This window comes from Gymnogyps californianus, chromosome Z, assembly GCF_018139145.2.
Source record: "Gymnogyps californianus isolate 813 chromosome Z, ASM1813914v2, whole genome shotgun sequence".
Classification (NCBI taxonomy): Eukaryota; Metazoa; Chordata; class Aves; order Accipitriformes; family Cathartidae; genus Gymnogyps; species Gymnogyps californianus.
Genome location: NC_059500.1, coordinates 62,333,066 through 62,358,461, shown reverse-complemented (window position 1 = coordinate 62,358,461; position 25,396 = coordinate 62,333,066). Strand labels below are relative to the sequence as shown.

At 36.7% G+C, this 25,396-nt stretch overlaps 1 protein-coding gene across 3 annotated transcripts in view; it reads left to right on the top strand.

Moving 5' to 3' along the window:
* IPO11 (importin 11) overlaps positions 1 to 25,396 on the top strand; it is a 105,136-nt gene that overhangs the window by 42,306 nt on the left and 37,434 nt on the right. For all 3 annotated transcript variants that reach the window (XM_050913475.1, XM_050913474.1, XM_050913476.1), the window contains exons 18-27: positions 3,496 to 3,622; positions 4,757 to 4,790; positions 4,973 to 5,013; positions 6,113 to 6,229; positions 7,641 to 7,754; positions 12,085 to 12,200; positions 13,370 to 13,446; positions 20,275 to 20,354; positions 20,953 to 21,033; positions 24,423 to 24,518. In XM_050913475.1, the coding sequence (XP_050769432.1) occupies positions 3,496 to 3,622; positions 4,757 to 4,790; positions 4,973 to 5,013; positions 6,113 to 6,229; positions 7,641 to 7,754; positions 12,085 to 12,200; positions 13,370 to 13,446; positions 20,275 to 20,354; positions 20,953 to 21,033; positions 24,423 to 24,518 (883 nt within the window). The remainder of the gene's footprint in view (positions 1 to 3,495; positions 3,623 to 4,756; positions 4,791 to 4,972; positions 5,014 to 6,112; positions 6,230 to 7,640; positions 7,755 to 12,084; positions 12,201 to 13,369; positions 13,447 to 20,274; positions 20,355 to 20,952; positions 21,034 to 24,422; positions 24,519 to 25,396) is intronic.

Genomic DNA, 25,396 nt, shown 5'->3' with positions numbered 1-25,396 from the left:
AGTTCAATTTCATGTAGAGTGGAAGATCCTGCTAAACTTACAAATATTAAAATGCTTCTTTTCATTACAATTGTCGTGGTTTAACCCCAGTCAGCAACTCAGCACCACGCAGCCATTTCCCCCTCCCCCTCCCATTGGGGTGAGGAGGAGGAAAGCAAAGGGAAAAAAAAGTAAAACTCGTGGGTTGAGATAAGAACAGTTTAATAACTAAAGTAAAATACAATACTAACAATAGTAATAATGAAATATAATAATAATAGTAATGAAAAGGAATGCAACAAAAAAGAAGGGGGGGGGAGAAGAAGAAAAACCAGTGATGCACAATGCAATTGCTCACCACCCGCTGACCGATGCTCAGTTAGTTCCCGAACCGCGATCCATGCCGCCCGGCCAGCTCCCCCCTGTTTATATACTGGGCATGACGTTCCATGGTATGGAATACCCCTTTGGCTAGTTCAGGTCAGCTGCCCCAGCTATGCTCCCTCCCAGCTTCTTGCACACCTGCTTGCTGGCAGAGCATGGGAAACTGAAAAGTCCTTGGCTTAAGATAAGCGCTACTTAGCAACAACTAAAACATCAGCATGTTATCAACATCATTCTCACACTAAATCCACACCACATCACTGTACCAGCTACTAAAAAGAAAGTTAACTCTGTCCCAGCCGAAACCAGGACAACAATATATTTTTTAAAAAATGAATTATTTACTTTTGGATGTATAACCTTACTTCAGAGTCAGAGAATTGCCACAGTTGTTTACCTGGTGTCCCCTAATGTTTTTATTCTTTTTCTCATTAGTTTTTTTTTTTTCGTATAATCTCAACTTCACCTTGCTGTCTACCAGTGGCCAAGTACTCTAATGGTTAGGCTAAGTGTCAGAAGAGCAGGAAAAAATGAGAGATCTTGTATATGTGATTGGTCCTTTGTTTTTGTGCCGCACCAGCACCGATTTCTGAATGAAGCTGCGATGGTATGTGTAGCACATGCTGGTTTTGGCATTTTTATGCTATCCACCCATATACCATAAGTAAAACTGACAGAAGTCTTCCACAGTTGATATAGTTGTATTTACAGTCAGGAAGACACCTGATCTAACCATTTGGTGGGCATTTGTGATATCCCAGGATGAAATCCCTGTGGGGGCAGAAGCTTGCAGTAGAAATCGTCCAGAAGTTTGAAGCCTTGTTTGCTTTAACTGCTTCTGCTGCCAGTATCGTTGGAGACTACCATGGCAATAAGGGAGATGGTGTTAATAGTTTGAATGGAGTGCTGCTTTAACAACAGCTTCAGGAATACATATGCAGTTCAGATAAAGCTATCCCAGAGTGTCTCATGGTGATTAGCATGCTTGTTCACAAGCTGGTTCATGTTTGGGAACGCAAACCTATGTGTTGTCAGCACTGACCATAGAGTTTGCTGTGTTTTGTTTTCTTTGAATATTTTGTTGTCTGTTGATAGTGAGTCTGTCAGCCACGACCGTAGCAGTAGGAGAAATATGAGATTAATGAAAAAATATCCTTAAAGATTTTTAGAAACATTGCATTGCCAAATTTATCACTTACCCTAATATTTAGTTTTGTACTGATTAAGGGGAAACTTCTCTGTAATATGAAAATAGTTTACTGAATACAATTTTTCTCAGTAATTCAATCTTAAAACAACTTTTCCTGCTGGGAGAGAAAGTATCTATGTGACACTTAGTACTTTGGTATCAAGTAAGATACTTTTGACTTGAATGTCTGAATGCTGTCCAGACTGCTTAAAGCTACCATCCTATGACTATTGCAACAGAAACTGCCTTATTTTGGAATATGGTCACTTTTCCCATGTGAGCTTTAGGTCCAGCAGGCTCAATCTGCTTATACTTAGTCAGCTCTTAGAACATCATTAGCTTTTACACTAAGAGGTGAGCTTTTCCCAGAAGCAGTGAATGTAGAAGAGGTAGGACCTCAAAAATGTCTATAAGCAGAAGAATTTCTAGGAACTTAAGTCCTTTTAAAAACAAACAAACAAACCCCAAACAAAACCCAACCCCCCCCCCCCCCCCCCAAAAAAAAAAAGCAAAACCAAACCCAAACCCTCAAAAGCATGCTATCTTTTCTCTACCGGGGAGAGAGAGAGAAAAAGAATATGAAGATGCAGGTAGGATGGATTGTACAACAGGTATCACCAGAGCTGAAAATCCTTGCTGTCAGCAGACAGTTATGTACTTATGTCATGTCACTTAAAACTGTTCTTTATGTGATAGTGGGTTGAAAACTATCCAACACCAATCTCAAGAAAAACCTCGTAGTTTTCTAATATTCTGTTTTTTACAAGGTTATGTATCAGGCACGAGCATTCTAAGAATAGAAAAAGTTGTATTATCACAGCTTCTCAAATGCGTAGAAGGGCATGTTAGTAAGGCAATGTCTCGTGTTAAGTCATGCTTCAGCATAGGTTGTTCATGCTTCACTGCCATTCAATAAATCTCAAGCAACACTGGAATGTTATTCCTCATTAGCTTTGTGTTCCAGCCTAATGAACTGCTGTATACATGCTACTTCCACAACTTTCATCTTCTCTGAAGGTGTGCTTTGTTAATTACTTCATGGTTATGGGAAAGTTTAATAGATCACATTTATTAAATGTAAAGAAGCCTCAACAACTTCAGTGTAAATTGCTGTCTTGATGGCTTACAAGACAGAAGTTCATCAAATGAAAAATACATTTAGGATAACAAGGCAAAATAATTTGTTAGTTAAAATTGTGTGAATAGGGTTCATCTTCCCTAACCTTATATGTCTGAAAGTTAAACATTTAAATCTGAGCTACTCTTCCTGATCAGCTTTTATAATCAGTGGAGAAAAATAGCAGCTCTTCAGAATGCTTTTCTCAATCATTATGTTACGCAATCCAGCTCATTGCTGTTCTGGTTCTTACTTCTTCCCATTGACTCTAAAGCTGTTGATTTGTGCTTTTGTTGCGGTAGTGGTGCAAGATTAGGTAATGTTAGTTCTTTCTGAGAATAGTTTTAGACTGATGACATGAAATACTCTGGCAGTTGCTGTAATGCAGTACTTAAGTTTGCATTTTTAAATTGTATCTGACCTAAAATTTTGAGCATAAAAGGAATGCCAAGGAAATTTCTGGAAGCTACGGTGAAAGCAGTAGACGCCATGATGGCAGTAATAAATGTAAGATTTATTTTTAGTTTCTTTTATTGGTGTGCTATGTGCAGAATAAACTGTATCTCTAGTGAGACCTTCAAGATTCAGGCATTTAGGATGAAAGTTAACTTTTTCGGACGAAGTTGATGTTTCCTGAGCCTTCTAGTGAAGAATTTTAATGAAAAAGATTTCTGCATTGAACTTCTAATGTTGGTCTTGACAAACTAAATCTTTTAATAATTGTTTTCCTACTGATTCTTAGATTTCTTTTTCATCAAAGTGTTCTAGAACAGCAAGTATAATGAGTTAATGAGTACAATTTTTTTTTCCCCCCCTATTTATAAAGATATAAACCAATACGCCGACGAGTAATTTGGCTGATTGGACAGTGGATTTCTGTAAAATTCAAATCAGACTTGAGACCTGTGTTATATGAGGCAATTCGTAACTTGCTTCAAGACCAGGACTTAGTGGTAAGTATAAATAAGTAATGTTTTGGATTACACATTTGTTCTGTAAACACAGGCGAAACATAAATACCATACCTTGTGTAAACTTGATTGAGAATCTCATAACATCACACCTTAAAAGTGTGTTGTGTCTTGCAAAAGATCATCTGTTGGGAAGTTGTGGGGGTTGAACAATAAGGTCAAAGACATGAAACAAGCCCTTAAGATGTTCACTAGGTGATGACTTCAGTGGGAAAATCAATGGCAATAGCAACAGTCTGTTTTTTTAAGAAGAAAGTTGTGAAGTATCTTGAGACAAATAATTTATAAACAAATAAACACTTTGTGTAGATAAAACAAGGTTATTCTGTGACTAGTGCCTGCAGTATACACTATGATTTAAGTACCAACATAGTTATCTGCTAGCAGAATATGATAAATAGCATTGGTTGCTAAGCAGGTTGAGTACAATTCTGTGGTTTTAAGCTGCAATTTCAGTTTACCAGCAGGTGAGGTTGAGTTGAGAAGCTGGTTTTGCAATTGTTTCTTTGGTTTTTATTTTTAAACAAACAGACCTAGCAGCCAACAAATAAAACAAACCAACCTAGCTAGTTTGTCAGTTAAATATTAGTAATTGGCAGTCATAACAGTTATTTCTGTGATTCCAGACAGCGTTAGCAGAGCAGGATGTGTTTCTGTGTCAGTGTTGTGACTGTTTTCACTTAGTGCTTTCTGGGCATCTGAACATCTATCAGGGAAGAACATGCTAACTTGTTGAGTTTATTTGATTCTGTGCTTTTTGCGTGACAGCAAGCCATGAGATAATCCCACATTAAACTCCTTCTCTACTGCAAGAGTTTTTATCACAGGCTAGATATCTTCTTGTTTAATTCTTTCTTGTCCTTCATGAAGGTTTTGCCTGAGTAGTTTCTCCAGGTGGTACCACTTTTTATTTGGCATTGCTAATGTAAAGGATACTAAAATGAAAGCAAATGAAAATGTTTGAGTTTAACTAACTACATTTCTTAGAGGATGACAGAACACAGAGAATGATTCAGTTGCCAAAACAGCAACTGATTGGATATTGCGAGCAATTATATTGATAATCAAAATGTTTAATGGATGTATGCGTGATGCTTCTTGACTTTCGTCTTTCAGGTCCGTATCGAGACAGCTACGACACTGAAGTTAAATATCCTTTTATTGGCAAAGATGTTTGATTAGTTCTTAATTCAGAGTTACTGGAAAATAAACAATTTTAAACTTACTACCAAATTCTTCACATTATAATTTTTGTGTATCCATGGAATATTTGCTCATTTGAGTCTCATATCCGTCTGCAGTCTGTATTATTTTTCCTTAATGGTTGTTTACCTGTAGATGACTTCGAGTTCAGAACTGACCAGTTCTTACCGGTAAGAGCATTTCTATGGGCATATTCTAATGAGCAGATAGATCCATAAAGGAAAGCAGGAAAAAAAGTATTTTCCAATTTCATTTTAAACCACACTATTTAGTAATCAGTGTGTGTGTATGTATTTTTTTGTCTTCATAGGCCAAAACAAGTAAAGACTCATACTGCTGCTGTTAAGGTTGCTAATGTGCAGTATACAGACAGACGATTCAAAATCTTTTGGTATTATGACAATTACAACTTTCTAGCATTGTGTTTAGTACTATATATGCTATGTGTTACTAGATGCTAAGTTTCTTCATGCTAAGACAATATGAATGCTATCTTTAACAAATATATCTCCACACCAATGTGACTTTCCAGTATGCCTTTTTCACACAGTACTTTCCAACCAGCTGTTTCACACAAATACTAAATATAAGTATGTGGTTAAAATAGTGCCTTAAAAACATAGACTTTCTTGATCTCCTATGTTTGTATTCTTTACAGTGGTCATTACTGTTGTCATTAAGTAAACAGTGAAATGTTAGCTATAAATACAGCCAAGATTTATTTTGATCACTCAAATTTAGCAGATGCTTTTTCTTCTCATTTGATCATGACTTCCATGTTAATTGCAACCCTCTTGAGAACAAACAAAACAAAAATGCAGAGTGCATCTACACTGTGAACATTGGAAATGTTTAAGATGTCTTTTTCAGTTCAATATATAAATTTTATCTGCTGAACCAAGAGCTGGAAGTCCGTACCTTTTGCTTTGACCCTAACAAAGTGCTCCTTCTGGAGAGACGGCCTTCAGCTTTATAGTATTTTATCTGTGAAGTCATGTTTACACTTACCAAAACATGAAAATGATATATCTTCAAACTGATCATGTTCGAACTGTTATGTAAGAGCATATCTGAATTTTTTAATCTTGTTTAGGCAGTGATTGGCTAGTGTGCATTTTTCCAAATGAGAGAGTAACATTGCACACTTTGTAAGTGTCTTTCAAAGTTTATAGATGTCTTAGAGTTGTAAGTGTACAGGAAAAATCACCAATTCATATCCCGAATTGTATTTTTGATGGTCTAATCTGTAGTTATTTATTTTTCTTTTAGTATCTGGAATCCATGTTTACACTGCTCTTTCAGCTACTTCAGGAAGTAACACAATGTGACACCAAAATGCACGTTCTTCACGTTCTGTCTTGTGTGATTGAAAGAGTCAATATGCAGGTATTTTTTTGTAGATTTCAGTGTTAGCTTTGTACTAAGAACACAGAGGAGGACTTGATGTTTTTGGCTGATACAAAAATAGTAGAAAAATGTCATCGATTAATAGACTGGTTATTGTTATGGTAGATGCCTGCATTGTTTGCATTACTGGGTTCTCTTTTCACTTCTCAGTTCTCATTTATCTTTTGTGTAAAATGTTCTTGCTCAGTTACTACTTTTCTTTATTTACTATTTATTTTTTGTATTGACTCATCTTTTAGAGTACAGAAAGACTTTCACTGCTTATGTTATTGCATTTCTTATGATTTTCTTTTTTTTAATTGTAATTTATTCTAATTGTCTCATTTTATATCTGAACTAGTATTTTATTAAATCTTGTGTATTAAGAGACATTTTGGGGGACAAAGTGCTTCACACTCCTAGGGACTGTGCAGTTAAATTTGTCATCTCTCATTGGCACTGATATGGGTCACGATGGCCTATACAGCACTCTCTCTAACTGCATGAAAAGTTTCAAGTTCACATTATGAATTTTCAGTACTTCCTTCTTAGTGTTAAAGTATATTCTTCAGGTTATACATAAAGAAATTTGTAAAGATGTTTTTGTAGAATTAAAAAATGAATTGTTGACTGCTTTTGTCTCAGGGTTTTTTTTGTGGTATTACTGTATTAAGGACAGAGATAATGCATGGTTTTGAGCTTATCTCCTCTTTCTACAAGTAATCCTGTCTGAGAGCCAAATGAATCTTTCCTAATTGTCCCTTGTAGGGAAAGTCAACATGACAGCAGAATTCCCTACGTTTTAGATCAGCTAGAGAAGCAGCAGAAAAAACAAGTTGAGAAAGAACCTTTGAGTCTGTTGAGGTTATTTCTGAATTAAATACTTTAGAAGACAAATAGATTAACCTTTTAGTATTGTAGAACATCATAGAAAAAAATTTAGGTTGGGACAAACCTCTGGAGGTTATGTAGTCCAGCCCCTGCTGGAAGGATGGGTAACTTCAGAGGTTATTCAGCATTATTTTTTTTTTTTTTTTTTTTTACTGGGACTGTTTCTGGTCTCCTTAAAGGATACCGTTATTTAGGAATCCTGTCTAAGTGAAGAATATACTAATATGAAGATATCTCTGGTTATCAAATTAAGTATTTTTTTGTGTTCTATTTACTACTTAAGCTTGATTGCCATGCACAAATGTTACCTTAAGTAATACGTTCTTTTCAAACCACTGTGCAGTCAGAAGTTACTTCAGTCACAGAATATGGAATATGGTGTTTAATTTAGTAAATTAAAGTGAACTCTGTATTTTTACTGTGACAAAAGCAGCTCTTAAATATTTCAGAAATTATGCTTGGGATAAATTAATGGCCTTGTTTCACACATTAAGAAACAACTTTGTGTTTTGAACTTCAGATACGACCATATGTAGGATGTTTGGTTCAGTATTTACCACTCCTTTGGAAACAGAGTGAGGAGCACAACATGCTACGATGTGCCATTCTAACCACCCTAATCCATCTCGTCCAGGTAAAGGGTCAGAATCACATAAATCTTCTCAGTGTCTCCTACAGTTCTTTCTCAGACATGCCTACATGTTCTCTGTGTGTATATGTATATATATAGGTAGAATTAAGGTATATTTTGGTTTTATAGGCTATTTCTAAATGCTTTTCAGACTTGCAATAAAGACATGGTTCTCTAATAGTGAAGGTAGCCATGGCTAATGTTAAGCCCTTAACTATTTTGTTTCCATGGGCTTGTTCAGTAAAAGCAGTTCTTCAGGCAGATTTGCTTGTGTTCTGGAGGCTTTTGGTTTTGTAATCTTGGACTTGAACCTTCTTTAGTGACTTTATAGTCTATGTGAAAGAGCTTGTTCTGGCTTCCTGTATTTCCCAGCTGACATTAGGATTGTTGGTCTCTTCTTACGATTGCTGTGTGTGGTTCAGACTTGATTCTGCAGTGTAGGCACATCTGTTTCCCCATTGCTTTCCATTCAGCTCACAGGGATGTGGAATTTCTATTTTGGTTGCAAACTTTCTGTGAAGATGAGCCATTTTTAAATCAGAGGCCAAGATATGGGCCACCACAAGTTTCACTTTGCCTGTTCTTTAAATTTGCGTTTTAGTTCAGATTAGTGTCAAATGTTTCTTGTTTAAATCATAACTGTTAGGTTTAATGTCTCTCAAGGGTATTGTTGGCATTGACTAATTGTGGGTCATCTTGTTTAGAGTTCCAACCCTTTTATTGTTACCATTTTTACCACTACCTTTCTACTGCATAACCTCTGATACCTATTATGTCCTTGTGCAATGATTTCTGCAACATTTTTATATAGCATATGGGGAAAAAATACTTTATTTCATCCCTTCTTAAATTTCCTAGCTTTTCTGATATTCTCTTCTGCTTTGTATGTTATATGAAACAGAGATAATAGCAGCTGTGAGCTGCCTGCTTTGTTATGTAATCGATTTGTGTCACATCCCGTTACTGGTATTTCGTTCTCTTTGATTTTTTTCATTCTTTTGAGAATTTATCTGTGCTTGTAATTTTCTTTTTAACTATATTTGAACATCTCCTCTTTTTAATGTCGGTTTTAAAACAGAATGGTCAGAACTATTAAAACATCTGTGAGCCAGGGACTACTATCACCTTTTATTCGTGACTGTGGCTTCTAAGTGCAATAGGTGATTCTAATACTGAGAATAGAGGTGAACGTTGTGATTCTCAGACCATTGTTTTTCTGTAGCTTTTTGTAGATTTTTTTTTAATATATCTGTGTGTTGTAGGGAACTTTTTCCTTTTCAGAATATATTACTTGCATTTATCAACATTAGGTGTCATTTGCCCGTAGTTGTTTATTTAGCTAAGTTTGTTTAGTTCGGTTACTGTCTTACAGTTTTCAAAACTAAAGAAATCTAGATAACTTTTGGTCCCAGATTTTATCATATAACATTAATAGCTATGTTGACCAACAGTGTGTCTATATGGAAGTTGCCGGTAATCTGTAGTCAGATAAATAAGTTTTGTGCTTTTAGAATCATAGAATCATTTAGGTGGGAAAAAAACCTTAAGATCATCGAGTCCAGCCGTAAACCTAACACTGCCAAGTCCACCACTAAGCCATGTCCCTAAGTGCCACATCTACATGTCTTTTAAATACCTCCAGGGATGGTGACTCAACCCCTTCCCTGGGCAGCCTGTTCCAGTGCTTGACAACCCTTTCAGTGAAGGAATTTTTCCTAATACTCAATGTAAACGTCCCCTGGGGAGAAGAGACCAACACCCACCTCGCTACAACCTCCTTTCAGGTAGTTGTAGAGAGCGATAAGGTCTCCCCTCAGTCTCCTTTTCTCCAGGCTAAACAGCCCCAGTTCCCTCAGCTGCTCCTCATAAGTCTTGTTCTCTAGACCCTTCACCACCTTCGTTGCTCTTCGTTGGGTGTGCTCCAGCACCTCAATGTCTGTCTTGTAGTGAGGGGCCCAAAACTGAACACACTACTCAAGGTGCGGCCTCACCAGTGCTGAGTACAGGGGGACGATCACTTCCTTAGTCCTGCTGGCCACACTATTTCTGATAGAAGCCAGGATGCTATTGACCTTCTTGGCCACCTGCACACACTGTCAGCTCTTACTCAGGCAGCTGTCAACCAACAGTCCCAGGTTCAGGCAGCTTTCTAGCCACAATTCCCCAAGCCTGTAGCGTGGCATGGGGTGGTTGTGACCCAAGTGCAGGACCTGGCACTTGGCCTTGTTGAATCTCATACAGTTGGCCTTGGCCCATTGATCCAGCCTGTCCAGATCCCTCTGTAGAGCCTTCCTACCCTCAAGCAGGTCAACACTCCTGCCCAACTTGGTGTCGTCTGCAAAGTTACTGAGGGTGCACTCGATCCCCTCGTCCAGATCATTGATAAAGATATTAAAGAGAACTGGCCCCAATACTGAGCCCTGGGGAACACCACTTGTGACTGGCCGCGAACTGGATTTAACTCCATTCACCACAACTCTTTGGGTCTGGCCATGCAGCCAGTTTTTTTACCCAGCAAAGAGTACGCCAGTCCAAGCCATGAGCAGCCAGTTTCTCCAGGAGAATGCTGTGGGAAATGGTGTCAAAGGCTTTACTTTAGTAAAGGTCCAGGTAAACAACATCCATAGTCTTTCCCTCATCCAGCAAGCAGGTCACCTTGTCATAGGAGATCAGGTTAGTCAAGCAGGACCCGCGTTTCATAAACCCATGCTGACTGGGCCTGATTACCTGGTTGTCCTGTACGTGCCGCGTGATGGCACTCAAGATGAGCTGCTTGGGTGATTTTGATTCTTGATGGTAACTTGCATCTCTTCCCCGTTTTTCTATACCTGTACAATAAATTCCCTAATTCCTCTAGAGGCTTGCTCTAATACCTTGGCAGAGAATTTTGAAAGCCTATAGAAATTATGAGCTGCTTGCTTTATCCAGAGATAATAGTTAAAATTAACTGAATTTCTTATCAGTGAAGGAAAAGATCTTGGTATAATTAAATAATCCTTGAACTTGAAATATCTAGAAATATTTGTGCTGTTGGCAGTAAAAATGCAAATAAAATGTAGTATGTTCCTGAGAAAAGATCAATGAATAAAACAATACGTGGTTATATTGCCTGCAGAATCCATGCTATTAAGCACTTCTTTAGTATGGACTATATGCCATCCCACCTTCTCTAACCCTTACTACATCTCAAAAAAGATGTAGTAGGGCTAGCAAAGATGAATAATATGCAGGCAATCTTGAACTTGCAGAAACGCATGACTAAGAGGATAGTATTGTAGAGGTTAACAGTGGAGAGAAAGTGGAAGGGGAACGACTAGACATTACAACTAAATGAAAAATTAGGGGTCTTTTAAAAGTGAAGTTAGTTCAAACAAGGAGAAAATATATTTTCACAGTAAACAAATTGTGGAACTTCTTGTTACTGGCCTCTGTGGAGGCCAAAAGTATAGTTGGACACAAAGAGATTAGACAAATTTATGGAAGATTCTTCTTCTTTTAAGACAAGTTTGTTTAAATACATAAATAATTCCACAAAGAAGCCTTAACTTAGAAACATCAAATAATTTTAAACTTAACAGTTTGCAAATATAGTAATTATGCAAAAGCAGCATTCAACTAGCCTCAGTTCTCTTGGGTAGTAATATTGCAAAATAGGCAGTAGTTCCCAATTTAAGAATTCCATTCCTTTTAGGATTAGTTTTAATTTATGAATAGTTCTGACAATAGTTATCTTCAGCTTATTTTTAAAAATTGGGTTTTCTTATTCTGAATGCTGAAAAAATTCTTTACTCTGCATTTTTGGTAAGACATCTTTGTGTATGACTCATGGATCATTTGAAAAAATAAACCACTGTCATCAGTCTGTGGATCTTTGTGTAGCAATGAAAACAAACCCTTCTCCTGATTCTTAGAATATATCAAAAGATTTAGTATATGGTAAGGTCCAAAGAGTAATTCTTTTCTTGATCTTTAAAACATTTTATTCAGCATTTAGTCATTTAGTATTTCTTAGACCTGTGACTTTTCCCAGAGAGAGAATGACCAGTGACTGTTTTTAGGAATGTGTATTGTTTATCATTTTTTCTTGCAGACCATTGATAAGCTGTTTGTTTTCAAAAAACTTACGTAATTTTCTCAATAGCTGTTGAGAGAAAGCTCAAGAGTATCAAACTATTTTGTTGTATGAAATGGATGGAAGTTCAAACTTTGATTTCTTGAATGCATATTTATAGTATGCGAGTAGAACAGGATCACAGATCTTTTTCAGTTGTCTTCTTGAAATGCTTGATTTGAGGTTTTTGAAGTATTTTACATTTTTTATTTATTCTTATAGGGACTGGGAGCAGACAGCAAAAATCTCTATCCTTTTCTACTTCCAGTTATTCAGCTAAGTACAGATGTTTCTCAGCCTCCACATGTCTATCTTCTGGAAGATGGTTTAGAGTTGTGGTAAGAACGTTCTTTACCAGTTTCTAATTTTTAAAATGTTATTTTTGTATCCCCAGAAAAAAAAAAAAAAAGATTTTTAAAAAAAGCTTTGACTGTCTTAAGAATTTATATGTTCTTGTTATCTTACCTTGACATCATCTGTATCATACCTTTTCTCAGAAGAGATGAGGTTAGGAAGTTAATAAAAGAAACACAATTAAAAATAACTGAGTAGGTAATCCATTTTCAGGCAGTGAGATACTGTTCTGTTGTGATAATGAACAGCAAGACAAAAAGTCTAGACTCACTGTAATGTGCATGCTAAACTAACAATTTGACATGCTTGACTTCGGGAGCACAATGACCCAATGATTCTCAGAGCTGGTTGCTGGAAGAGATGGCGAGTTTACAAGGATAAAATGTAGAATTTATTTGCCAGATCTCAAGCTATTTGGTGACTGAACATAAACCAAGAAGTGGTACTGTGCTCAGTTTGCCGTGAGCCCAATTTGTTTGGTTTTGCTGCAGCTGACACTAGGAGTCAGCTTTACATAAATACGTGATTACTTTACATAATCAGAAATGTTATTTAAATACAGTAATCCCACACCTAAGATCTAGGAACAAAGTGGAATGTGTTGCCATGGCTTTAAGTATGAATGTAATTTATAGCTACTGTTTTCAAATCTCAGGAATTTTGAATTGTTACAAACAATGCTGAGCATATAGTTAGGCTTTTATGTATGGTAATCAATGCATCATTTCAGACCTCAAATGAAAAAAAAAACAAAGTAAAGGTTTGAGCTGGTTGCCGTCACAGCTGCTCCTTTGAGGTGTACAGCACTATACGTGTGGTCCTTACACCATGAATATTGCTCTCTACCCACCTTCTCTGAGTTCCCCACTTGGGTACTTAGACATTCTCACTGCTGCATTTTGGAGGTTACATTGTCTTCATAAAAAGACAGTAGCGTGTTTTTCTTTTCCTACCTTAGCAAGACCCATGCCTATGCTGATGGGTGTGTTGTAAGGACTACTGCTGCACTTGAAATGTGCCTCAAGTAATTGTTACACATTATTTAAGGATCATATAGATGGTTACTAGAAGTTACAGTGTTTTACATCTGTCAAAATGATTGCTCAATGTTATTCGTAGATCATCTGAAATATTTTGCTTAATCTTTTCTTAGGTTAGTAACATTGGAGAATAGTCCATGTCTTACACCTGAGCTCCTGAGAATATTTCAGAACATGTCTGCCCTTCTTGGTAAGCCTTTTACTAATAAAATTTCTGTTTTTTTTTAATTACTGCTTGTGTTGTTCATGCATTAAGTAATGCTGCTGTGGCTACAAGACCTAAGGAGGCTTGCACAATTGTAACTATTAAAAAATGAAGACCACGTTTTTATTGGTGGTCCCATCTTCTTTAATATTTGTTATCTACTTACCCTAGTTCTCTTTTTTAATAAATTGAAGCTGCTTTGTACCCAAAAGATAAGACAAATTTCAGTTTATAATTTCAGAGGTTTTTAAGAAGTTCCTGAAATTTAACACTAAATGTGCTAAGTTTTAGTGATATTGATTATATGGAATACTTGCCTGTTCTGCTTACAACCAGAATGATGATTTCTAGTCTGAAGAATTGAAGTTTCCGTTATTAGCTTTTCCATTATTCAGTTAATAACTATGTAGGATGTTTTCAAACTACCTAAGTATGTCTGTCAGCATATCGGTCAAGCAGCACTGAAATTAAAAGCAGTAGTTTTACGTGAGTTGTTGACAAAATGTAAACTTACTAATGAGGGTTAAGATTCAGTGCTCAGGAAATACTAATATATGGGGTGCTTTTGCTTTGTAATTGAAGGGAGTATAAAGATTTTGTGGTTTAATTTTGTTATGTAAATATGGGGTTTTTCCAATGAAATCTTTAGCTGTGCTTTTGTAGGTTGTGGAGCTAATATAGCAAATGGCTTTGTTTTTTAGAGGGATGTGTTTATAAAATTACAGAAGTTAGCTTTTTAATTGATTGTTGTTTTCAGCACTTAATATTTTATTCTGACTAAAAGGTCAATAGAAAGTTACATCATGGTGGGTAGGGGTAAGATGATGCCTTCTGTTGTTTATCTGTGTATACTAGATCTCTAATGACAAAACTGCTCAGGAAAGTAGCGTTTTGTAGTGGTTTTAGTATTTAACTCCAGAGCTACCTCTTAGGTTCTGTAGCTGCCAAATACTTACTGTTTGTCTCCGTTCATATCTACACACCTACCCTTCCTCCTTCTTGTTCTGTGTTAGTAGTAGATAGTATCTGCTACAGGAAGCTTGTGCTATACAAATGGTTGTGATTTTCATAGTTGTGTCACACTGCTGATCTGCTTGAGTTAAATTCAGAAATACTCTGTGTTTGTGGCTTGTTTACATTTGCTACTGCTATTTTCTCCCCACCCTGTCCTCCCTAGTCCTCATGTGATACTTCCCAGGGTAGCAATGAGTATGAATGGAAACCTTGGCATACTCTTCTAACAAAAGGTGGAGGTATTCAGGAATATTCTACACTTGTAACAATTTCCTTATTTTATGAATGAATCCTGGAGAATAGTGATGCTCTCTTTCAGAAAAGATATATCCTCAAGAGAATGTTCCGTGTTCTGATAAATAAAGGCTGTTGTATGATGCTGGTAGAGCAAGTAGTACAGTTAAGCTAGGTAGGTTTTCCTTAAGGTGAAGCTTCAAACACACTTATGTCAAAGTAGTTTTTTTATCAGGGATGGGAGTGAGTGGCAAAAACACAGCAGCTGATGTGCAATCATAGACCAATTTCCTCACATAGACTTCTGGTACTAGTTTACTTCTTGAGCATTTTTCTGAGAAGCTTGTTTTCTGAGTGTTATGTCAGTCAAAAATTTTGATTGCTGTAGGCCAAAATGGTGTGCGTTTTGCCAGAAAGTGGAAAACATTCTGGTACGCTCTTTGCCTGCAATTCCCTTCTGTATACATCAGGAGAATCTGGCTGGACAGCCTCCACACAACATAGCTGTGGCGCTGTGATCTTGAAATAGAGCTTGAATCTTGGATTAGTGCTAACCATATTTTAAAACTTGATAGTTATAAAAACAGTACAATACTGCCATCCAGTACCCCTCAGGCAGATACTTCATTCATTCAGCGTACTTGAAGAAGGGATACTTCACTTAAATCCAGTGCAACAGCACAGTTTAAGCTGCAGCCCCTTGCAGAAGAAAATGTATTGATCAGTGATGATCACCTGTGCAAGTTAAGTAACCATTCAGTCTTAGTTCTGTAGCACAGTTTCTCCAGTATACAAGTGGCAGTATTCACCTGAAACTTCCAGCACTTAAGAACAAACACTTCCTGTCCTTCTCACCACAGTGACAGAGCTGTCAGGACAAGGTGTTTTAACTGGGAAGTCTGCTGTTTTCAGTTGGACAAATGCAGAAATCCATTCAAATTTTGACATCCTCACATTTAAAGTTTCAACATTGCAAAGTCTTGTGTGCCTTAATTGTCTGAGATAAGGCAAAACAGAAGATCTCTCCAAGGCTGGTTCTCAATTCAGTTTTAAGTTATGAAAGTGGAAGCCAAAGGGCAGATATGGTGAAGGGAAGTTCTGAGTAGGTGACTGCCTTGCTTATGTCTTTTGGAGCAGGGTGGAGAACTAGCAACAAGGTGCTCCAGAAAATGATTTTGTTGAAAATATAATGTAAGGAATATGAACCTCCTGACCTTTAGTTTCTGAATCTATTCTTACTGAATGGAATTACTGTAATACACAGGTAATGTAACTATTTTTCTGAAGTGTTTAACGGCTTCATCAGCATTTAAGTCCTTCAGAAAAAGTGTTCTCTTAGAGGTCAACGTGGTTGAACTAGAAGAGCTGGAAGGGAGGGAGAGAAGTTCATACATGAGATTTTTGGATGTTAGATTATAATCTGTATATAGCAGACCCTGTCCTGCTGAAGAGGAGGGAACAGATGTGGCAAGAAGTCATCAAACTAGAGAGGGAGCAAAGACGTTTTATCTTCTTCACAGCCAGATTATAGCATTTTTAAGTCTTGCATAAATGTTACTCCTAGAGGTATTAATATGCAATAATAGAGGACAAATTTCTGTGGGGATTGAACCGTGTGTGTAAAGAGATACAGTGCAGCTTTGATAACTCAGACCCAAAAGGACTGTGGAAAATAATATTGATAACCATTTATATAAAAGTAGACGGTTTGGTTAAGTTTAAGGAGGTACAAACAATAGGCTGGATTGTGTATTATTCAGGTTGTTGATTATTCATTGTGTTGTATCTTTTGCTTTGCATTAATTGCCTTTGTGGGCAACGTCCTGTGGGACTTGATTGTGATTGTACACAATATTTTTTCAGAAAATTCAGGAGGTGTGCAGTGATAGATTGCTGGTTCTGATTCAGGACCCTTAAGAGCTCTTTGAGCATCTACTGTTTCCCATTTATTTTGGGAGTTTAGCTTAACCATCAAAGTACAAACTTGATTTATGATTTCTGTGTTATAACAGTATGTTTTCTTCAGCAAAGTGATATAAAACTGAATGAGATATACTGTGCGCAAATTATGTTTGGTAGTTTTTGAAATGTGCTGTGGATATCACTTAATAGAAAGGTGTTGCTGTGGTTCTTTTTCCTGTTGGTGAATGCATGTTTAGATGCATTAAAATTACTTAAATTTTACAGGCTAGAGAAGTAATTGCTTGCCATTGCTTCTCCTGCATCTTTTAGGAGATTTTTTTAAAATGTGCTTATCTGTTGGCAAGCAATTCCAATGTGTGATGCATAAAAAATTGGTTTGAGATTTAGTTAATGTTTTTTTTTTTTTTTCAGTGATTCATTTATTCATACTAGGTTTTTCATTATCTGAGCATGCCTTTGTCATGGCCATGTCACAGGCCTGTAGTATATGTCATCGTAGGCGTACGTCAGTGCAGAGATATCTCTTTAATTTTTAACAGTCAGCTGAAAGGGGAAAAATACAGAAATGTTTTTGATTTTTCTTTTTTAATTAGTCTGAAAGTAATGTGTAGTTGTTCCTTTCCAGATATACTTGTCCTTCTGAAAAGAGCTTTTCATATCTCATTTCAGGATACTACTGCTGTTGGAACTGGATGTCAGAGGAGTTGTACAAATCAATTAGATTTTCTTTCTAAAGTAATCAATGTTATCCTTAAATCTTAAAGATACAGGAGTAGAATGTTGCATTTGATATGAAGGCTTGATTTCACTTGCATAACTGACCTTCCTTCAAAGATTGTGGTGCTATCACTGATGTACAATAATTGTTTACAGCATAATTGTCCTATTTGGTTTTCATATCAGCACTGCTGCTAATGTTTAAATGCTGTTGAAATATAATTGCCCTATAGAGGGGTTGCAGAGGCTCTTTAATCCATCTTGGTGCAGCAGATTGAATAATGTGGAATGGAGGAATACATTAATTCTCTGAGGATCGATGCATTTCTGCACTGAGACTGCTTAAAATGACAGCTGAATCTGATACAATTTCAGGTTGGGAATACGGTCAAAGTCAGGACATACCTGTTTCAAGAAGCATCAGGTTTAATGTGCCTGTGCTGTACTTCTAAAGGTAATGGCAAAAAGCAAGTTACTGGAACTGGAATAATTCCTCTGATCCCCAGCAAAACCCAGAGGAGCACATTAATTAATTCAGAAAAAGATGTATTTGATTCAGGAAAACCTGGCAAGAGAATTGATGCATAATTGTTTTTTAAATGTAATCAGTTGAAGGTGATATCTTTCTAGAAAAATACTTTTACTAAGCATTGAGCTTTATGCACAGATGAGTGACTGAAATTCTGTCGTTTCTACAACATCTATCTTATCTATTTTTTCCTTCTGGCCTGAAATAACTTCTTGCAATTTTGCTACTTATACTTTATTACCTTTGTATCAGTTATCACCGAGTCACAGAATGGGAAGTTATGGAAAGCTTGGTAGCCCTTTGTTGTGGTTTAGCCCCAGCCAGCAACTAAGCACCCCAGAGCCACTTCCCCCTCCCCCTCCCAGTGGGGTGGGGAGGAGGAAAAAAAAAAAGTAAAACTCGTGGGTTGAGATAAGAACAGTTTAATAACTAAAGTAAAATAAAATACACTACTAACTAATATATAATATATAATAATAATTGTAATGAAAAGGAATATAACAAAAAAAAAAAGAACACCCAAGAAAAGACGAGTGTGCACAATGCAATTGCTCACCCCCCGCTGACCGATGCCAGAGCAGCGATCTGCCCCTCCTGGCCACCCGCCACCCCCCCCCCCCCCGTTTATATACTGGGCATGACATACCATGGTGTGGAATACCCCTTTGGCTAGTTCGCGTCAGCTGTCCTGGCTGTGCTCCCTCCCAGCTTCTTGCACACCTGCTTGCTGGCAGAGCATGGGAAACTGAAAAGTCCTTAATTTAGGATAAGCGCTACTTAGCAACAACTAAAGCATCAGAGTGTTATCAACATTATTCTCACACTAAATCCAAACCACAGCACTGTACCAGCTACTAAGAAGAAAATTAACTGTATCCCAGCCAAAACCAGGACACCCTTCATGTTTATATGACCATTTCTTTACAATTTGTCTACTGCATCAGTGTCTGAAACTTAAAATATGGTTGTACCTAGTAACAAAAAAACCTGCAGACCTCTAAGGAGGATGCAGTAATTTCAAGAAATGTGTAACACTACTAATATGCTAGTAAAGCTAATTTATTGACGTATTGGAATCTTTTGATGAGGATATTGGATGGATAGGTGAAAACTCTTTTCAAGTCAAGATATGTAGATAACAAAGTAAGTGATAACAAGACATGACCTGTCCAAGCACTGAGATATGAAAGTAGTCATGCATTCAAAGCTGTCCGATGGCCATGTCAGATAACAGGAGCATTGATGTTCTTTCTAATGGGAGGGAAAAGAAGAGAAACTGCTAAAACTCCCCAGAACTTTTCAGATGTTACAATGGAAATCCAGCCATAGTTTCTGTCGTATGATATTTTTTGTGGAAGTTTTTCTATATAAACATCACTAGGTGTAAGCCACACTTTCATACAGGCTGCGTTCCTGTAAGCCATGGAAGACATACCAGGTCTTAGCCAGCTGCTGGTGTTAGTTTGATCTGGTAAGGAATTTTATTTAAAACTTATATAAAAGTATTTTTCTGTTGGCTCTCCATGATGATTTTATTGGAATATTAATTAAAGGTGGTGGAGCAGAAGTCCAGTTACTTTACCAAGAATAATCTGTCTCCCAAACTGGTTTTAAGAAAATGTAGCAATCCCTTTGAGGGTTTTTGGTCTTCTGTTTTGTTTTCAGACAACGAGGGCTGTTTGCTTTCTGCACTGGTGTCAACCTCCACATGAAACTTTGAAACCTTTTGTTTTGCTATGAATTGTGTTTATAGATGTTCTGGGCTGATTTTTTTTTAAAAACAGTCTTACAGGTACTGCCTGAGGACATGTCTTTTTTCTCTCTTCAAACTGCTGCTGTATACCATCTCCTGTGTGTATCTGTCTCTTAAACGGATATGCTTTCCTTACTGAAATACTCAAGGTACGGCCTAAAGCTCAGTGTGTTTCAGTCCAAAAGCTAAATGCCATTTGATGTGGCACCTGGGTCAAAAAAGCAGAACTGCAATCTTTATTTCACTCTTTCTACCCAGCATTTACTGACTCAAATGTGAGATAGATCATTTATCAGTAATTGCTGGTCTCTTAAGTGTTTCATTTGTTCCGTCTTTAGTATCTTCTTAGCCGCCTATCACATCCAAAACTTCACTTTTTTTTTTAATTAGCATTTGCTTTTGAGGTCATAGGATTTCTTGTGCTTCCATTTGAGAACATGAGAGCTGTTATCATCCCTCTTTTGTTGTTGTCTCTGGCAGGGAGACAGAACCTGAATGGTACTGAATCTAAGATAACTTTTTTCTATTTGTAGGCATCTGGCACTTAAAAGCTGTATGAGGAGAAAGACTTTTAGAAGTGAATCGTTTTAGTTGTACTTCAGTTTGGTGATGAGGTTCTGAATTGTGATTTCTTTTTTTCCAGAGCTGAGTTCAGAAAACCTCAAAAATTGCTTTAAGATCATCAATGCTTATATTTTCTTATCGTCATCTGAATTTTTACAGGTATGTTACCATTATATAAAGACTCATATTAGCACCTTAGTTCCTTACTGGCAAACTATTTTTTTCTCTCAAGTTGGAAAATATCGTACACACAAACATTTATACTCTAATGCATTTGTGTGCGTACAAGCATATTGTTCTAATGTTAGCTCTTTATGGCACATGGTAGACACTCAAATCAGATTTGAGAAAGATTATTATTTAGGATTAATGTTTTGTGGATTGATTCAGTACTTTGGTACCTGAAAAGGTCCTGTGTGGGGTAGTAATAGTTACTCTAATTATCCTATCAGATTAACTTTATGATCATAAATTCTAGCAAGAATTGAACTAGAGATATTACGCCTTGTTCTCACACCTTCTTCATTAGAAAATTCATTGAGATTGATTGTTTAAAAAACCTGCAATGTTAAAAAGACAACAAAATGCTTAGATTAGACTTTAATTAGTTCAGGAAAGATGAGCATTTTAGCAAATATGATCTTTGAAGAGAAGGTGGGTCTTTGGACATAAGTAATGCCTAATGTGTTGAGTTTTGAAATATATACATAGATAGAAAACATGTTTACGTAATACCTTCTTTTTCATTTAATTTCAGATGTATGCTGCTGACTTATGCCGGTCATTTTGTGAACTTTTGAAGGACATAACTACTGAAGGTCAAGTTCAAGTTTTAAAGGTAGAGTGTAATAAAAATAATAGCCAGATATTCAGCTCTGTACTTCCACTATTCTTGCTAGTGTTTTGTCAGGTTAGAGTAATATTTTCAAGTATCACGAATGTAGAACATGTAGAAGAAAACAGCTCATTTAGCACACACTGACATTGGAGTCAGCAGTGTTTTAAACTACGTATTTAAAGTGTGTGCATGTGTATATAGAGTGCATATATACACATATGTATTTTTAAAAAATACTACTTTTCCCAAGAGAAGGTTAGTATAGCCTTAAATAGACCACCCTAAAAGATAATCACCTAACACACTGTTCCTATACCCTCTCTGCAATGCTTTCATTGCTTCATCTGATTCCAAAGTGGTGTCCTTAGGTAAATGAGTTCTAGGCTAGTTTGAGTCCTCTTTGTGTATGTGGATTTAGATTAAGGGTCGCTGATATCTTTCCCATTTGATTATTTTCTAGATTACTAGAGAAAGGTGGTTAGAGAGGGCGTGGATCTTCATGGAAATAGTTTGTTCTACAGCCTGGCAACAGCACACTTAAACAGCCAGATGAGCAATCACTGCATTACAAAGATAATGCTATGTATAGAATATCTTGAGAGCATTGAGTCGCAAAATAAGGATTGTGTTTGGGTCAAAGTAACTTGATTTAATCTTTGGCTATCAGTGGACTCATGGAAGTTGTAGAAAGCTAATCAAAGTTGTTTATTTCTAATTGAATTTTAGAATGGAGAAGAGTACCACAGTATAACACAGAAGATATTTACACTTCTGATTACAAAATAAAAGGGCAATATCAATCTGATTGAGTTTTAAGAGTTGTCCTAATTCAGTTCTCAGCTTCGTTCAGAATTCAGAAAAAATTTCATTATTCACACGAAAGTGCAACATTAAGAAATTATTCAACCCTGGAGTCAAAATCATACTTGTGTGTTAATAATTCAGGTTCATTTTGAGTGTTTCTAATGAAAATGTGTAAATCTAATTGCTGTATCTAGCCATCCAAATCTAATTTTTGTCTGACCCTATCAACCAGTATTGATCCCTTTGGTAATACAAACAATAATAATAATAATATTACATCTACTGATTTTTTAATGTTAGTTTTCCTTTTAGTATTCGATATCAATAAGAAAAATAATCATACAGTTCAATTTTTATAACAGCACATTTGAAAAACTGGCAGGATAAAGGTTAATAAGTCTGCATACATATGTGTATTATTATAAAAACTTTTCAGGTGATTTTATAATTAAATAACCACCAAATGATCAAGATTCACTTTTTATTTTTTTCTGCATTTCTGTATGACTGCTAGAACCTAATAGGTCTAGAGCCAAGCTTTTCCAATCTTATTGAATGTTGGATGTATGTGCTCTCTATCGCCTTCCTTTGTGTAGTGTACTTGCATTTGTACCATGACATAGTGTTCAAACAGTCTTTGCTTTTTGGCATAAGTTGCTATTGTAATGGCAACACCTGCTTGAATAGAGTTGCTAGAGGTTTTTCAAAGTACTAAAAAACTTATTTTCAAGATGTTACGGAATTGGTAAGTTTTTGAAATATTAAGCATGATACTTTAAATGTGCCTTTTGAAGAATTTCAGGAAATAAAGTTGGAGTATGCACTGAAGGATAGTTGAGTAGTAACTATAGTGTATTACTACTTACGTTTCCAGTGGCTGTACTAACTGGGAACTCTGTGTTGCTTATAAAAACTTGGACTTGAATTCATTTCATTATAAATGCAACGGAGGAAAAAAATTAGAGCCCACCTACCTCTTTGGTGGGTTGCACAACTGCTTGCAGAATCCCAGGACAGAAAACAACAGGAGAAGTTGATAGTCCTCCCCATTTGTAGTTCCTGCTGTGAGGAGCTTAAGGACTCTAGTTCTGGAATTTAAAATGTCAATTCCTCTCTATCAATACTGTTATTTAGAGTCTCTTGTTGGGCAAACGTTTGATGCAGCAGCTTTTTAATCCGATCTCTAAAATGGAACGATGCTGCTAATGTAGTATCATTTATCCACTTGGCTCCCAGTGTGGCCTTCCATTAGCCGCAAGGTTTGTCCACTATACTTTGAACACCTTCCTAGTATGCCTACTTGCTTCCAGAAGAATAACTGAGCTATAATCCATGTAAACATTTTTACAAAAAGGAAAATGTTTTGTCAGGTGTCATTGTGCTGACTTGTTAAACAAAAAACCCCTAAGATAAATGTGTGGAACAGAAACACCCGGGGATGTTCTCTGAAATATTTTCCTACAAACAGCTTTGGCTGGATTGAAAATAGACATTAGAACAGTAAATAAATGGATAAGGTTGAAAAAAACTCATTTGGACTGATAAGATGATTTATCGCAAGATTGCTGAGGCTTGAAGTGACTTGATTTTCTAATTATCTGAGACAGACAATAAAAGGTTTGAAAAGACACTGTACAAGGAACAAATGAGTTAGCCAAAGCTTCCAGTACCCAGAAAAGATGAGTGGGGGAAAAGTTATGTTCACCTCCATATAACAGTATATTAAAGGTCTACAAAATTGAGAGGCATTGAAAGGGGTCAACTGCTTAACATCTCTCTCAAGGCAAGAAATAGAGGGCATGAAATGAAGCTGGTAGGAACAACGTTCAAAATGAAAAAAAGATTTAGGGGAGACTAGGCAAGAGCACAGAAGAGTAGTTCCTTGTGGAAGTCCCTCTGAGCTGAAAGTAGGTGGAGACTGAGAAGAGTGTTTGAGAGAGGTACCTTTATATGCTTTATACACATCAGTGTATGGATGTGTGGTCTCTGTCTTTACCCGTAGGAGTGAACAGGTATTGGCCCATTATTCTCACAGCCTCTTCCCCTCTCCATCTTGGTACAAGGGGAGAGCCCAAAAAGCTGGGGTAAAGAATGTAAAAACTGGGAACCAGAGCAGGGTACCGAGAACAGCACATCCAAGAGCACTTCTGGTTACTTGATCACCTGCAAAGAGATGGTAGGTCCTAATCAACGGTTCTTCAAAAAAGTGACAGGACAAGGGTATAGAAATAAGCCTTAAACTGCTGGTACTCCTCCCTGCCAACCCACCTCATCAAGCTGCTTTTCCTGGAGCCTTATCAAGGTCCTTCCTTCCAGCCCACCTCATCAGCTTTGCCAGGGCCAGGAGAAGGCTGATGAGGAGGTGCTTGGCTAGGTGGGTTTCACTTGGCATGTCAGTTTTCATCAGGTCCATTATGCAGAGTACTTCACTAGAATATACTTTCAGCAGTCCTGGGGGTTGCTGGTATTTAATGGTAAACATCCTACCAGGACTTTATATATAGACAAGTATATGTAGTTTTAAAGCTTCAGTTAAGATTTTTAAATGTACTTTACTAATTGTCTAATTTGCTTTTGTTCTTAAGGTTGTGGAAAATGTCCTAAAAGTAAACCCTGTTTTGGGTCCTCAAATGTTTCAACCCCTTCTGCCGTCAATATTCAGGGGGATTATAGATGGGGAGGTAAGAGTTACTCTTTAACTACTCTGTCCTTTGCCTTTTGAACAGGAAAGTACCTTCCGTTATCTGGCCCAGTTTTTTCAGATTGATGTTGCATTTTCTCTTGTTTTAAGAGCAGCTGATAGATCTTTGACAGCTATTTTACAAGTCTGTAAAAGTAACATAGTAGCACAAGAGTTAAAGCAACATATCCATCACCTATTTTGTCATATAGTGTTTATGTTAATAAAGTAACACAAATTTTATTCTGCCGTTCCTTCACTATTAACAGTGATGATAAGGTGCTATGACTCTATGCTTAGTTAGATCCTTTGTAGGTGTTGGAGTTTTTTGTGGGGGTTTTTTAAAGACACTTATACTCCTCCTTTTTAAGTGTACCTGCACCAGAGGAAAACAAACTGGACAAGGAGAAGATTGACTTGACCTTCTTTTTCTAATTGACATGTCTAATATGAAGAGCTGAAGGAAGTGAGAATGCTTTGTGTGAGATAGAAGAGGCTTTAAGATTTTGCTTGCTTAGATGTCTTAAATTCTCCCTTTTCTCTCTCTTTGCATTCAACAAATTTCCATGTTGGATAAAAAGGAGTAAAATCCAATATGCTTTAACTGTGTTGAACCTTGCAGTACTAGCAGGAGAAAAAAAATACTTTAATCAGCAGAATCAGTGGAATTCTCTATGCTTTTGACTTTTTTGATCAAAATCTTTGCTTTTTTCAGAGTTGAAGACTTTCAGATATCAATATTTGGCTCCGATTATTATTGAGTTAAATAAGATATTTCCAAGATTAAGCCAAGTAATATTACTTAGCAATGTACTTCTTGCTGTACAGAACACAAAAAAGACAGTTTGAACAGTGTGCAGTTTAAGACGACACAAAACT